Consider the following 13,601-nt stretch of genomic DNA (forward strand, 5'->3'; position numbering starts at 1 on the left):
TTAGGGATTTTTGGAAAAGGCACGTAATCCGTTTCGGGTCAAATTTGTGGACTGGTTTTTGGGCCTGATACACTTTTGGCCTTTAGGCCCGGTTTTTTTATGTATTGCCTCGGTTTTTCAGATTCATTTATGGAACCAGAGCTCAAATTTTAAGATTTGTTCGGCTCCACTTTACTAAAATGAATTTGAGCATAATCCGCAGCATGATACATTTGGAATGGCATTGTGCCTGGTACTCGTTCTGTCCAATTTGTATATGTGATTTTCAGCTCACCTTTTTTGTAAAACAAATAAATGACGATGTGTTTTAAGAAGCTTTTGGAGCGCAACTACACTAGGTTTATTTGTTACACAAATTTAAATACAAGTTTCACTCGATTCAACTCTTTTGTGGGACAAACTTGGGTAGCTCTAGGGCTCGGCGTCAATTAGGTTATAGGTCATACGCGCTCGATTCTACTCTTTTGTATAACAAATTCAAGCATAATCTGTTGCGTGACACATTTCGAATGGTTTTGTGCCTAATGCAGGTTGGATTGACATTTTTATTGATCATCTTTCGGCTCGTACTGTTATTTTTTTTAAAAAAAAGTTTAAAACCAATGAGTGAACATTCCTCAACCCTAGCATTTGTAACACCTTGGATTAAAATGCCACTAGTGAGTCACGAGAGTATTCTGAAACATGGTAAAACTACAAAAGTAGCATATGTACCAGTAGAAAGTCAAAATCGTAAAAGCCTAATTCATGACGGCGCGACGTACACGTACAGTTTTGCATCTCCCTGCACTATGCAGACAACTTCTTCTCTTTTTGGGCCAAACATGTTCAGTTTCAGCTTCATTTTTACTTGAAGAGAGTGTTGCCGACCAGTTCAATGCTTCGGATCTAACTCTCTCTCATCTATCTTAAGCCTCTAGTCAGCTTCCAAAACTGGTATGCAGTACTGACCTTTGCTTCAAATTTACAGCGATCCCAGTGTGTAGTTGATCTAGTAGCTCTTGAAGTGATCTGAAAGTCCCATATGTATGATCTAATGGTTCTTTTTGTTGGGTTTGGAGTCTGTAGCATGTAGAATGAGGGGAAAAAAGACTGTTGCTTTGTTATGCTTGAACTGTGAAGTTCTGGGTTTTTGTTTTAGAAGCAATTGAGAGTGAGTGAATATAATTTGTGGGTGTGCATTTTAGCCTTTTAACAAATTGGTGGTGAATTAGAGTTCTTGGATTCGCATTCTGTAGTGGGATTGCTGGTGTTATCAAGGAATTTAGTTAGATCTTGTATTGAGGTGAAAATGGATTTGCATTTGAAGAACTTGTTTGATAGGTTCCAGGAGCAATTTGGGACCGGTCCGGGGCTTGGTCCCGGATCCGGGACATGCCTTATGAATGTGGAAGGCATTGCTCCAAATTTTATCAAGTCAATGTTTAAAGCTGCAGCAGCTCTGTACAGGACTGATCCGTGGAAAAGATTGTGTCCGGCGCATCTGTTTGGTGTCCGGGTTGGGAAGGATACGGATTGGTCTGGCAAGAAACAGCCTTTCGCCTGTGTTCAGTTCATTGGAGGGGATGGAGGGGATATTGGATTTCACTTGTTTCGGTCGCAGAATGATGCTAAGAGGATGACAGGGTCAAGAGAAACGATTCAGGTTCCAAATGTGGAGCTTCTTAGGGTCACATATGAACGTGACTCGGTGATGTTTACTTCAAATCGGAAAATGATCAAGTCTCTATCGCTGGAAGTTTCGGGGAATGATCGTTTCCCTGTTGTTGATGTTGCCCGCTGCACTTCATCGGGAACTCTTAGGTTCAGGAATGCAACTCTTGAAGAGCTTAGATTTGTGTATGCATTCATGAAGGCCATAGCTCTCGTGCACCCGTTGCTGCAGGTAGACAAAGAAGGCGGTCCAAAGTGGTCGAGGTTATTGTGCTATGAACCATTTATTGAAACAGTTGATGTTCAGTGGCCGCAAGAAATGTCCAATGGTTATGATCTTGTAGCAGTTACAATCTCACACCCACCTGGCCAGGCATATGAGGAAAAGCCTAGTTCAACTGCTACCTCAAGGTCCTCAACCCCAACAAAATATGCAGAAACATCAAAGGAGGAGACTTTTCTTGATTTAAGAGTGTATTCAAATGGCAGCTTAAGGCGGTGTGCAGCATGTGAGAAAGAAATCCACAGTGATCAGACTCTTTGTTGTGGACGGTGTCGTGCTGTGATCTATTGCAGTTCTGTCTGCCAAAAGCAGCACTTGAAGGAAACACATAAGACCATGTGTGGTCTTTACAAGGCAATGATGGAAAGGGAAGAAGAGCTGGCAATGAATATCTTCATGTTTCCGTCTGCTGCAGACCATCCTTGTAAATGGCTTGAATCATTGGGTATCCATCAAAAGGGCATGTGGAGGAGAAAGTGCAGTTGTTATTCTCACTGCCCTTTTGGTCTTCTTCCTGTTAAAGGTGGACTCTGGGATTCTTGGGGAGGTCTTGACGATGAAGAGTTTCCACGCGACTCGTCTTTTCATCATCATATGTCAAGTCCAATCCTCCTCTCCGGTTGGTCAGCGTACTATAATCTTCGGTCACTACCATTGTCAAGCCCGGTTGCTGACATCCTCTCCCACGCATTGACAGTATATTACATATTGACAACGCTCAACATCAGTTCAAAGAACTTACTACTGAAAGGAAAAGAGGTGATTGTTCACTACATAGGGCCAGAGGGAGAGTTGGATTGGATGCCAGCATTTGCCGAAGTTGGTCATTTGCTCAATGGATTGGGCAATATACAAATTGTAATGGTCGGTCCTGAAGTTCCATCAAATTTGTCAGGGACAACTTCAGGAATAGGCAGCAGAGTGAGAGTGAATCTCATCAGGGGTGTTTATCAGGAGGAAGCCACCTACCTCCCTTCACCCCATGCCATTGTCGCACTCAACTGTGGATTGGAGGACTATTCAAGTTGGGGTGGAGCTCTTAATTCAATCAAGTCCATGGGAGTTCCAGCCTTCTTCACAGACCAATCTGAAATCTCTTGTAATGACGCTAAACAGGTTCTGAGAAATGCTGGACTCCATATCACACATCCTGTGACACCAAACCCTTTCCGCTCGCCAGTGAAACATCAGGGGACTTCTAGCAATCTTCCTTGTTACAGCAATGGTTTTGTGCTTGGGGTAAATACATGAGTTGGGTGCTGCCACGAAATTTGAAGATTCAATTTCCAACTTGTTTCTGATCATTGTACTTGGTTCTCCCTTGACTTTCTGGTGGTGACAAATTGGCAATGATCTGCTACTGAGGAATGGGGTAACTAATGCTTATTTATTTAGCATTATTTGTTTCGTCCATTCAATTGTAAACTAAGATTCTGCTAGCCTTGTGATTTGTTTTTATTCCATATATTTGAACCTTCTCCATGTCCTAAAGCATTTGGTTTTTGATTAGTTGTTGTCAGCCTACTTGTATCAAAATTTGCTGTGGAGATAGTGATGTATTAGTAATACGTGTATCAAAAGCATTCTTATAAGTGATCTGCAAGAGCATTATTCAGCTTCAACCTATATGAACATTCTTAGCCAAATCTGCTAACCTTAGATAGTTGGTCTGGCAATTCATCCTAAAAGTTCAGATCAGTCTTCCTCAGAAATTTGAGGCCTACCATGCAACTACTAATTCTGCCAACCCATTACGATTACCAAACAAGGGCAGCGATGCCACTTCAAGAACCACAAAATTTAGAAACTCTGACTCCAACTCCCAAAAATAGAAGGGTATTGCTGTCCAAGTCTGAATACCCAAATTAAATTTCTTAAACCCTACCTGTCCCACCAGGGCTATAAAAGCCAAACCAACCTTCAATACCAACTACCTTCCTTTCCCTCCCTATTAAGCCACCTCCTTAGCTTGTACCCTGCAAGCTTGCTTCCTCTTGTATTGCAAGCAATGGAGCTCCCAAACCAAAACTTCCAGCTTTACCAATATGTCTTCCCCTCTCATCTTGTTTATCCATATCACTTGACCCCAGAAAACTATGTGCACTGGACTGAAACCCCTGAGTCTCACATTTTCTCAGCTGACCTCCCTGGTAAGATTCTGAGACCTTTTATTTTTTTGTGATCAATCTTCTTTTTTTGTTTTTTTTTTTGTTTCTGTTGGGATGAACCTTTGTGTTTAGGTGTGAGGAAGGAGGAGATAAAAGTGGAAGTGGAGGACTCAATATACCTGATAATCAGAACACAGAGACTTGATGATGGTGATGAGGAGTCCACAGAGGCTAGGAGGACCTTCACGAGGAAGTTTCGGCTTCCGGGTACGGTCGATATCGAAAGAATCTCAGCTGCATATGAAGATGGTGTGTTGACAATCACAGTGCCAAGGTCATTGAGGAGGAGTTTCTTTATTGAACCAGCTGACATGCCTGAAAGGCTTGATGTTCTTGCAAGAGCTGCTTGATTTTCAAGCTGCAAGAGTTCAAACATATGGCAGTTTTTATCACAATTAATTAGGTGCTAAGATTTAGTTGTTGGATTCCACAATTTTATATACAAACTTTCGAAGACTACTTTTCTCAAAACTCCTTTCAAAGACTATAATACATGTATCGTCATTTTCATTCACATCTAACCACATTTAAGTTTTAAATATCTCCGAAACAACTAAAATATCTGTCAAGATTATAATACAAGTGTGGTCATTTACGTATATAATCCAACGACATTGGGTATTCCTTTTTCCGTAAATATGAATTACCGATATATCAACAAGTATTGGTGCCCTTCACCATCTTATCCACATCCCGTACTCTAGTAACTTGTGCAATCCACGAAACGGGAGAAATGACCATTCATGGGATATGGTTCTTCAATAATTTGTGCTAGATATTTTTTCTGAAATCAAGAAGATAAATTGTGGGCGGCACTCACATGTGTCATGGGGACCGGAAACAGATCAGTGTCCTTTTTGCTTTACCAGTTCACTCAAGTCATGTGCATTGAGATGATAGAGTATGATACACACTGAACTTTAAGACGAAGAAAATAGACTGAAAATCACAGTCGGCAGTCTGCGACAGTTCATTTCACTACTTCCTGCATTAACCATTTACTGCCTAGTCGTTAGTCGTTACCGCGGCTTTTTTACCATCCCTAAATGTCATTCAGAATTCTTGTCCTTCATTCCCATTGAACTTGTAAATTCAATGGCAAACATACACACACACAAACCCAAACCCAGCTTGCCAAACAAGGTTTTTACACAATGCTGCAAGTTCAAAAGGCTAACTTTCTGTTGCCATTTTCAGAATCACAACAGCCTCCTTTAGTCTTCTCTCTGTATTCTCTCTAGCATTTGCGAATCGGGCATTCCTGCATTGAGATAATGGTGATTTAAGTTAACGTTAGCGGATATAACACAGATCATATGAATAACATCTCCATTTTTGCAAATAAGTATAACTGTGAAAAGAAGAAAAGAGAGATTCTTTGCTGAAATCTGACCTCTTCTCATTGCATGACTTCCTTCCAAGTTCCTCCACAAGACTGCGCAGCCTTTTCAAATGGGCAGGTGACTTGCGTACAGCTTCAGCACCTTTATGACTAGAGCATATCTTCTTCAGAAGTTCAGAAGCAATGAAATAACCTTCTTCCTTGTTCCTGAACATAAAACAGATTAGCCATTAATTCAGAGATGTGAAAAAAGTCCCTCACATTCAATTTCGAGATAAATTGCATACAAACCTTAGCAACTCCCAGAGAACAGTTTCTACAGACCCTTCACAATCAATTAGTACTTCAACCAAGTGTGGATAGCGAGCAAGGTTTCTTAGAGTTGACAGTGCGTGCTTTAGAACCTCCTGATCTGGTATACTTCGGCTGCCTGAGCGAATGAGCTTCAGCAAAGTTTTGATAGCTCCAGCATCCACGAGTCTTTCACAACATTTTTGAGAATACCTTGTAGCCATATCTATAAATACAATCATAATGTAAGTACATAGAAAGACAACGTTGGTTAACATCACTGATTCCATATCAGTTAACTGAATGTAAACTATCAATGAGAGGATTATGGCATATATAAGGATTTGGGGGGCTTTCACAAACGTATGTATGGTTTAGTATTTACGATTATGAAATGGAGTTCTATGTACAATCATTAATACTTACCCAAAGTGGAACAAGTATGAAGAATGTTGCTGATACTTTTCATTCTTAGTAGCTCTGAAAGTGCAGCAACAAGTCTGTTGATAATACGCATGCTATCGTCCACACTAGTAGAAGATTTCTGCACTCTCAAGCGTAAATCCTTGAGCTGTTCCCTTGACTCTTTTTTCCGTGCCTGGTAGCCTCTCCAGTATGACTGCAACAAATTAAAAGAAATTAAGAACACGAATGAAACATTAAAGGTTCAGTATTTCAAGCTGCAACATATATAGAATATCTTACTTGTATCACAACACTACAATGCCTCTCTCTAAAAGCCTTTTTTTTCCGAGCAAACCATTCTCGAACATGAGACTGAATAAGTACAGCAGCTTTTGTTCTTAGTTTTAGCTGTTCCCTTGACTCTTTTTTCCGTGCCTGGTAGCCTCTCCAGTATGACTGCAACAAATTAAAAGAAATTAAGAACATGAATGAAACATTAAAGGTACAATATTGTAAGCTGCACCGTATATAGAATATCTTACTTGTATCACAACACTACAATGGCTCTCTCTAGAACCCTGTTGCCTAGCAAGCCATTCTCGAATATGAGACTGAATAAGTACTGCAGACTTTGTTCTTAGTTTTAGCTGTTCCCTCAACTCTTTTTTCTGTGCCTGGTAGCCTCTCCAGTATGACTGCAACAAATTAAAAGCAATTAAGAACACGAATGCTTTAAGGTTCAATATTGTAAGCTGCAACATATATAGAATATCTTACTTGTATCACAACACTACAATGCCTCTCTCTAGAAGCCTTTTGCCTAGCAAACCACTCTCGAATATGAGACTGAATAAGTACCGCAGACTTTGTTCTTAGTTTTAGCGACAGGACACTCCTCCACCACCTTTGCAATTTCAACACAGAGCAGAACACTATATTTAGTTCGACACTACTATAGAAGGCACTCGTGATCTTTAAAAGACAACCATGGGGGATGACAGGGTGTAGACATGAAGCACCTGAAACAAACCAAAGACATAAACAACCGAAACTACAATGGAAGTGAAACAAACCAAACCCCTAAACTATCAAAATGTAGAATTTGATAAATTACACTTGTAAGAACCAGTGGAGAAGATTTATACCTAAGAGATTACTTCGACTAATCTTCCCCCTGACTATCCGTTGAATTTCCACTGCAGCTTGTCTATGATGTTGAAATGCCTGACAGTATAGCAGGCATCGAATAGCACTTTGGATCTTCACTACAGCTATTCTTTGGCATAAGAAATACCTCCTTCTCAACCAACCACGGCAGTATCTCTGAATTCATTTAAGCACCCAACTTAGAATCTCAGATATGATATTCGCACAGAATAAGTGTTCATCTAGATAATAGAAATGTCAGGAGATCAAATTAGTTGCAGACATAACATTCCCCTAGTAAACATCCAAAAATCTCTCTCTCTCTCTCTCTCTCTCTCTCTCTCTCTTGTTTATTTGGAGGGATTAACTCGGGGAGAGGTATTATTACCCTCATACTATATACTCAGAATAGACAGAGAACTACTTACTTGGATAGTAACAATGAGATGCCTACGTTGATCAGCTTCTCTTCGCGCAACCCATCCACGTACATAAGATTGAATGATAGTGGCTGACACAGTTGCAATTTTGTATTGCTGATAAGCCTTCAAACATCTTGACATCCGTAAAACACTTTGGATTTTTATTGTTGCTTGCCTTTGAATGTGAAACCTCCTCCTCAATAGCCAACTACGAAAATGACTTTGAATTTTAATAGCAGCCAAGTGCTTATTGTGAAGACAGACATAAAAATTCCAAGCAAGTTGGATTTTAACTGCTGCCTTTGTTCGAACATCTAGTGCACCATTTTCCTGAAATATACTTGAGGATTTATGTATGAGAGAGCCCCCATGAATACATCTCGATCTTGCAAGCCACCCACGAGTATATCTTTGGACAACAATAGCAGCATTTGCTTGATCGTGAATGCGTGCATTATGAGTTACCATACTTCTATCCTGATGTCTTTGCATGATCCAATTTCTTGCAGCTCGTTGAATAAGTAATACTGACTGAATCCTTTTTGTAGCATTTACTGGAAGTATTAGATATGATTTCCTCAGTCAGATAGAGAATAAGACATACCAAAACAAAACTTATGCATATCAGGTCGTATGTAAAACAATAATAGAAAGTTACACATTTCCAGGACTATTTTCTCCTACCAGAAAAGGACAACAGAAAAATAAGTAAAGGATAAAAAATTAATGAGTCTGGACTCAGAAAACAGGGAGAATGAAAGGACCAAAAAGAAATCAGAATACTGTGCCTCCACGATATTGTGAAGTCAAAAGGTTAAGTTATGAAACTTAACCACAGTTAAGTAATAATGTAAACTACTAAAAAATTAATGAAAACGAAAAAAATATATAATAGCAGAATATAAACAAGAGTGTTCCATTTCTAAGGAGGAACTAGTAACAATAAGAAACAGCTATATGAAGATGATCATTGTATCATTGCACTAGAGGTCTTACTAATTAGTAATTACCTCTTGAAATGTTAATTTCATCTTCATTTGTAGAGAAGTTCTGCAAAGTAGGAGCTAATGGTTTTGGAAATTTATGGTTCCTTTCAGCCATATCTTGCCACCAAGCCTGGATAGCCTTAAAGTTTTTCACAGAACCTGTATCTGTATACAACCATTTGGTTAAATTTCAACAAGGCATAAAAGTTCTAGTAATCTATCACTTCATGGAAAAAATATATCTTTAGATGGCTCTAAACACTTCCATAAAACAAATTTTTTAAAGAAATTGAAAACATAAAGCCACCACTCAAAGAAATAAAAGGCTAAAATTTATAATTCATGTCTTATTACAAGTCACATATATGATTCATGTCTAGGATTGTTGTACCACTAACCGTTACAGACTTCATGTTTAGAGCATTTCCTTATGGTAACATATGGAATGGGACGAATTCTGGACACACTAGCCTATTAAACCACAAACGACAAGGAAAAAAAAAGAAAAAAGAAACCTTCAGTACACTGAACGCGTGTTTCTTTTTGGATCTGTGCTGGTTCAGGTCTTACAGAGCATATTCGCTCTGAACTTTGACAATCACAGCCTAATAGTTTATGAAAGTTTAACTGACCCTGCAAAAGAGACAATCAATAAGCATGATTACGATGACAGCATCCAATTATCAATTTTTCTGGGGCAGAAGAGGAGGTGGGGGTTAGGAAATAGAAATCAAGCATCATCAACCGGAATGCATAAGGCATTACCATGTTTTTCTTCCCAATCAGTTGAGAAGAAAGGAACACCAACAGGATCACCACACTACGATCATTAGGTACACCATTATACTCAAGAATGTCACTAATTTGCAGAACCTGTTGATATAATTCAAGAAGATAGTGTGTTACAACTTACAAACCATAAGATATATGTTACAATTCCCAACTTCAGTTCCAACAATATTTTGACCTGTTCTTACAATTATTCAAGTTATTATATTTAGCAAATCATAGCTAGATAAGAAGTTAGACGGTTGAATGAGAATGAAGCAAAGAAACGAGCACAAACCTCTGGAAAGTTTCCCAATAGTGACATCAATTTCTGTGATAATAAAAAGTTGTGCACGGCATCTGAATATTCGGTGGCTAACATGATTGATTCTTCGTGACTTGATTTATTAGGATCCTGTCGCGTATATTCAAAGAGCCATGAAGCAAAGCAAACAAGAAATCTCTGTTCATAAAAACTGCAAGGAAAAATATAGAGCACCTTCGATGACCAAGCACAACAAAGTTGCTTACGGAAGTGATAATCCAGCAGGCACCATATGGCTTTTCCATCGACCAATGAAGAAAAACTGTCGATCTTGCAATCATAAATTTCACAAATTGCCTGAAACCACAACAAGGATGGTACTCAATTTACAGCAGTAAAGTTTATGCTTTTCAACTGTGACTAGCTATGATGCCCCAAAAAGATCCCAAAATCAGCATTTGTGATCCATGTATAGGACTCTGATGCAGCATGCTTGCATCTTAGCAAATTTATTAGATTGCAAAAGAACACTATTCCATACCCAAGATAAGAATATGCTAATAAATGTATCCTAAAAGCAGCAATACCTGAATCCAATTTAAAAGCAGTTCCAGTGGAGGAGAATCAGCATTAATGAAGCTATCCTGTGAAATTGAAATTGAAGAGAATAAACAATGTCAAGGGTGATTCCAAGTTTCCAACTCTAAAACGTAAAAAAGACAAGACACAGATGCATAGAGACACACCATATTTCCTCGAATATTGCATATTTCCTCAGCTAATGCTGTTTTCTTGACCAAAAGAGGTAGCTGACAAATTCAAGTGAAGACTGTTACTGTCAAGTATAAACAAAAAACTCCTAAATAGCCTTCAATGCAACAGTTCTGAAAAAATGGGAGGGAGGGATCAAAGGAACCTGCAAATGAACAAACATATTCCAAAGCAAGGAAATAGTAAGTTCCTTCTCCCCATCAGCAATATCATCTTCTACAATCATCATTCCATCATCATCATGTAAAACAACACCAGCCTCCTTAAGATACTGCAGGGCAGTGCCACAATTTGCCAGGTGCTTTTTATGTGTATCTGATGGAACAGCCATTTTCTGTTCATTCAATGGAACATTGAAATCACTAAATAATATAAAATACTTGGCTAATTATCAACTGAACTCACATATTCTTTGAAAAAATAAAGAATTAGAATAACAACCATTAGGATAGATGAGTCATCCTTCAAAAGCTGAATCGCTCTACAGAGGCGCAACCCGTCTTGAAGATCAACAAATAAATCTGTAACTCGAAAGTCAAAATCCACGATCGGAGACTGCACAATGACAGATTTGATAGATGAATTACTGAATTGGGAAAATAATTTTGTACACTAAATGCTGAGTTGACTTGCAGTCTCAACCTCGATTGATAAGGGCATCAAAGCTTAAAAGATACTGATTTCCCTCAGACCACACAAATGCAAATGGAATGGCATACATACAATTCACCACCTACCTGTTGATGAGATACTTTATATCCTAAAACCACCAGATGTGCTGAGACGTTACCTTCTCCAAGCATGATATCAGTTGACAAAAAATCTAGTTTTGAACAACAAAAGGAGAAACGTCAATGCTAAATCAGAATCACAAACCAGTTACTCAGAAACTGAAAAGGAGTGAATTGAAAATTACCATGGATCACCTGATGACTTGATTTGATACTAGACTGTACCATAAACAATAAAGGAGAACCCCCATCCACTCCATCAAGACCATACTTAAGAGAAAGACTGCTTTGAGATTTAGCTCTATCCAGAATAAGAACAAGCAACAGAAACCTCTTCAATATGACATTCCCCAAAGCTTCATAATAACCCGGTCGGTAAAGACCCTCAACCTTCTTGTTATAAGCATACTCTTTCGCTAGACCAGTATGTGCAAACAGTTGCTTCTCAATAATCATTTTCAAAAATGCGACTTCCTCATCAGAGTTAACTTCTCGGTCCGACAACAAAGAGTCACCCCCAAATATAACGTACAATCCAATTCGAAGCCAGATTGGATTATAACTCATAAGGACTTTAGTGGCCTTCTTTCTCAGTCCAACATCAGTCACTAAAGGGCAATGCACCTTCATCTTTAACCTCCCTTCATCAATACTCTGCGAAATATTATATAGCATTAACATTGATATCTTCTATAGCATTAAAAGTCTCCGAAAACAAGAAATTTCGGCTATGAAATCCTCATTAACACTTGTTTGCAAGTCAAGTAACCGAAATTAACAAGTAACAAACTGAAATCTAGAGCAGGAGATAAGCAAATGAACTAAGTCGAAACCAAGCATACGAAAACTAGCATGAAATTGCAAGAATTCAAACCTTGGCTACTTGAATCATCGAATCGAAAACCTCCTTGCAACTCCCCAAACTCAAATAAAACCGCATTCGCTGAACCAAATCATCAAAACTACACAAGAGCTTCAAAGAACACTGCAATTTCGAGTACTTAGAGCTCGAAAACGCACCGGCACTTTCGGAATCTTCACCTTTCCACGACGAGTCTCTCTGCCGCTTCGGGTCCCTCCACGCCGCGTCTACCCGAACCTCAACGCCCGACCCGCTGTCCCTCTTCCCCTTCCGGAACGTTTGACTGTGATCCTCATCGACCGGAAAATTACAGCCGCAGGATCTAGGGTTTTCGAAGAGGAAATTGAGCCAGACCGTGAGAGATTTCGCGAGAGATTTGAGGGACTGCTCCTTTCTGATTTGGACCTTGCGGGAGGACTGTGACTGCTCGAGCTCTACGGCCTTGAGTCTGCGGACGGCGGCTTTGGTCCGAGCAGAGTTGGACGGAGCAATCGAAGGCCGGCGGCGAAAGGACGAGTTTGTCCGGGGGGTGTGTTTGGAGGCGGTGAAGAATTGGGGGCAGGGGGAGTGGAAATTGGAGATTTTGGAGGGGCGTTTTGGGGTTTTGAAATTGGAGATGTCTTTGAAGAGAGTGGACGGCGGTTTGTACTGCGACGGTGACGGACATAACGGCGGTTCTGCGCCGTCCATGGCGGAGGGGTTCGTCTGATGAAGGCGAGAGAGTACTGATTTGAATTTGAAAATGAAGGAGAGAAGCGGGCAAAGGTGACAGAAGGAGGCCTCGCTCACGCTCTCGTTATATCGTGGGAATGACAAAAACAACCCTAACGGGCTTTTTTTCTTTTTTTGTGTTTCGTTCGAACTCGGCGAACTAAAATTACGAATTTGAATTCGAATTCGACTAAATAAATAACTCGGATTTCTTTAACCCAATCGGGTTGGAGCGAGTCGGCTAATTATACCGGGTCTTGTGTTACTCAAGATTAGAAGATTCAGTAATGTAAAGATCCGTGTAATTGTACTGAATCATTAAATGCGATGACAACTCATGACAAACTGACATACATTTTTTTAGAAGTCTCCAATGATACTTGGACCTCAACTTGGCCGATCACATAATATCCCTCACGTGAATAGTGACATTTTTTCTAATCCTAGGACTTTTGAGCTTGCATTATATTAAGCTTATTCTCTGTAAATGTAGGTCCAATCCTACAAAAATGATCAGATACTCTACTCTACTCTTAGGCCATTAAAATCATCACTCAACTGACTTAAGCGTCAGAGAGTCTTTAACCGATTCACATTGCCCTCTCAGACTTTGTTTCATTCAACAAACATGTTTGAAACTCAACTAGTCGTTATTCCCAATCGAGCTCAAGCAAGTCGAATAAAAGTCAATCTTGGACCACATCTTAGTCGATCATAGCATGTTCCTCATGTGAATAGTGACATTTTCTAATATTAGAGTTTATTTGGCTTACATTAATTCTCTATAAATAAAAGTC

General features: G+C 39.5%; 3 protein-coding genes across 5 annotated transcripts; 2 read left to right on the plus strand and 1 right to left on the minus strand.

The window, feature by feature from the left end:
* The first annotated feature begins 746 nt into the window (after positions 1–746).
* Positions 747–3,562, plus strand: LOC112201431 (zinc finger MYND domain-containing protein 15). Its single transcript, XM_024342307.2, has one exon. It carries the CDS (start codon positions 1,292–1,294, stop codon positions 3,185–3,187), a length of 1,896 nt encoding a protein of 631 aa, XP_024198075.1. The 5' UTR covers positions 747–1,291; the 3' UTR covers positions 3,188–3,562.
* A 120-nt stretch (positions 3,563–3,682) lies between these two features.
* On the plus strand, positions 3,683–4,575 carry LOC112201432 (15.4 kDa class V heat shock protein). The gene is made up of 2 exons (XM_024342309.2): positions 3,683–4,086; positions 4,177–4,575. Exons 1-2 carry the CDS (start codon positions 3,945–3,947, stop codon positions 4,452–4,454), a joined length of 420 nt encoding a protein of 139 aa, XP_024198077.1. The 5' UTR covers positions 3,683–3,944; the 3' UTR covers positions 4,455–4,575.
* A 187-nt stretch (positions 4,576–4,762) lies between these two features.
* LOC112202495 (abnormal spindle-like microcephaly-associated protein homolog) lies at positions 4,763–12,873 on the minus strand. 3 transcript variants are annotated; one of them, XM_024343505.2, is made up of 21 exons: positions 12,106–12,873; positions 11,417–11,885; positions 11,238–11,323; positions 10,942–11,055; positions 10,646–10,834; positions 10,476–10,538; positions 10,317–10,373; positions 9,964–10,086; positions 9,763–9,879; positions 9,462–9,569; positions 9,212–9,329; positions 8,721–8,861; positions 7,717–8,264; positions 7,288–7,465; positions 6,920–7,161; positions 6,685–6,837; positions 6,443–6,598; positions 6,164–6,356; positions 5,738–5,963; positions 5,498–5,653; positions 4,763–5,365 (listed from the first exon to the last, which is right to left on the minus strand). In XM_024343505.2, the coding sequence occupies exons 1-21, from the start codon at positions 12,781–12,783 to the stop codon at positions 5,278–5,280; spliced, it is 4,203 nt and encodes a 1,400-aa protein (XP_024199273.1). In that variant the 5' UTR covers positions 12,784–12,873; the 3' UTR covers positions 4,763–5,277. The 3 variants fall into 3 exon arrangements, with proteins under 3 accessions (XP_024199273.1, XP_040362508.1, XP_040362509.1); XM_040506574.1 differs by lacking the exon at positions 6,685–6,837; XM_040506575.1 differs by lacking the exons at positions 6,443–6,598; positions 6,685–6,837.
* Positions 12,874–13,601: the final 728 nt, after the last annotated feature.

Source organism: Rosa chinensis, chromosome 5 (assembly GCF_002994745.2).
Source record: "Rosa chinensis cultivar Old Blush chromosome 5, RchiOBHm-V2, whole genome shotgun sequence".
Classification (NCBI taxonomy): domain Eukaryota; kingdom Viridiplantae; phylum Streptophyta; class Magnoliopsida; order Rosales; family Rosaceae; genus Rosa; species Rosa chinensis.

Excerpts from the sequence above, each read along its gene's own strand:
- LOC112201432 (XM_024342309.2), top strand. The coding sequence starts at position 3,945 with ATGGAGCTCCCAAACCAAAACTTCCAGCTTTACCAATATGTCTTCCCC. Across the intron at positions 4,087-4,176 it reads TTTCTCAGCTGACCTCCCTG|GTGTGAGGAAGGAGGAGATA; the intron begins GTAAGATTCTGA and ends CTTTGTGTTTAG.
- LOC112202495 (XM_024343505.2), bottom strand. The coding sequence starts at position 12,783 with ATGGACGGCGCAGAACCGCCGTTATGTCCGTCACCGTCGCAGTACAAA. Across the intron at positions 8,265-8,720 it reads TGAAATTAACATTTCAAGAG|TAAATGCTACAAAAAGGATT; the intron begins GTAATTACTAAT and ends TAATACTTCCAG. Across the intron at positions 5,964-6,163 it reads TCATACTTGTTCCACTTTGG|ATATGGCTACAAGGTATTCT; the intron begins GTAAGTATTAAT and ends TTGTATTTATAG.
- LOC112201431 (XM_024342307.2), top strand. The coding sequence starts at position 1,292 with ATGGATTTGCATTTGAAGAACTTGTTTGATAGGTTCCAGGAGCAATTT.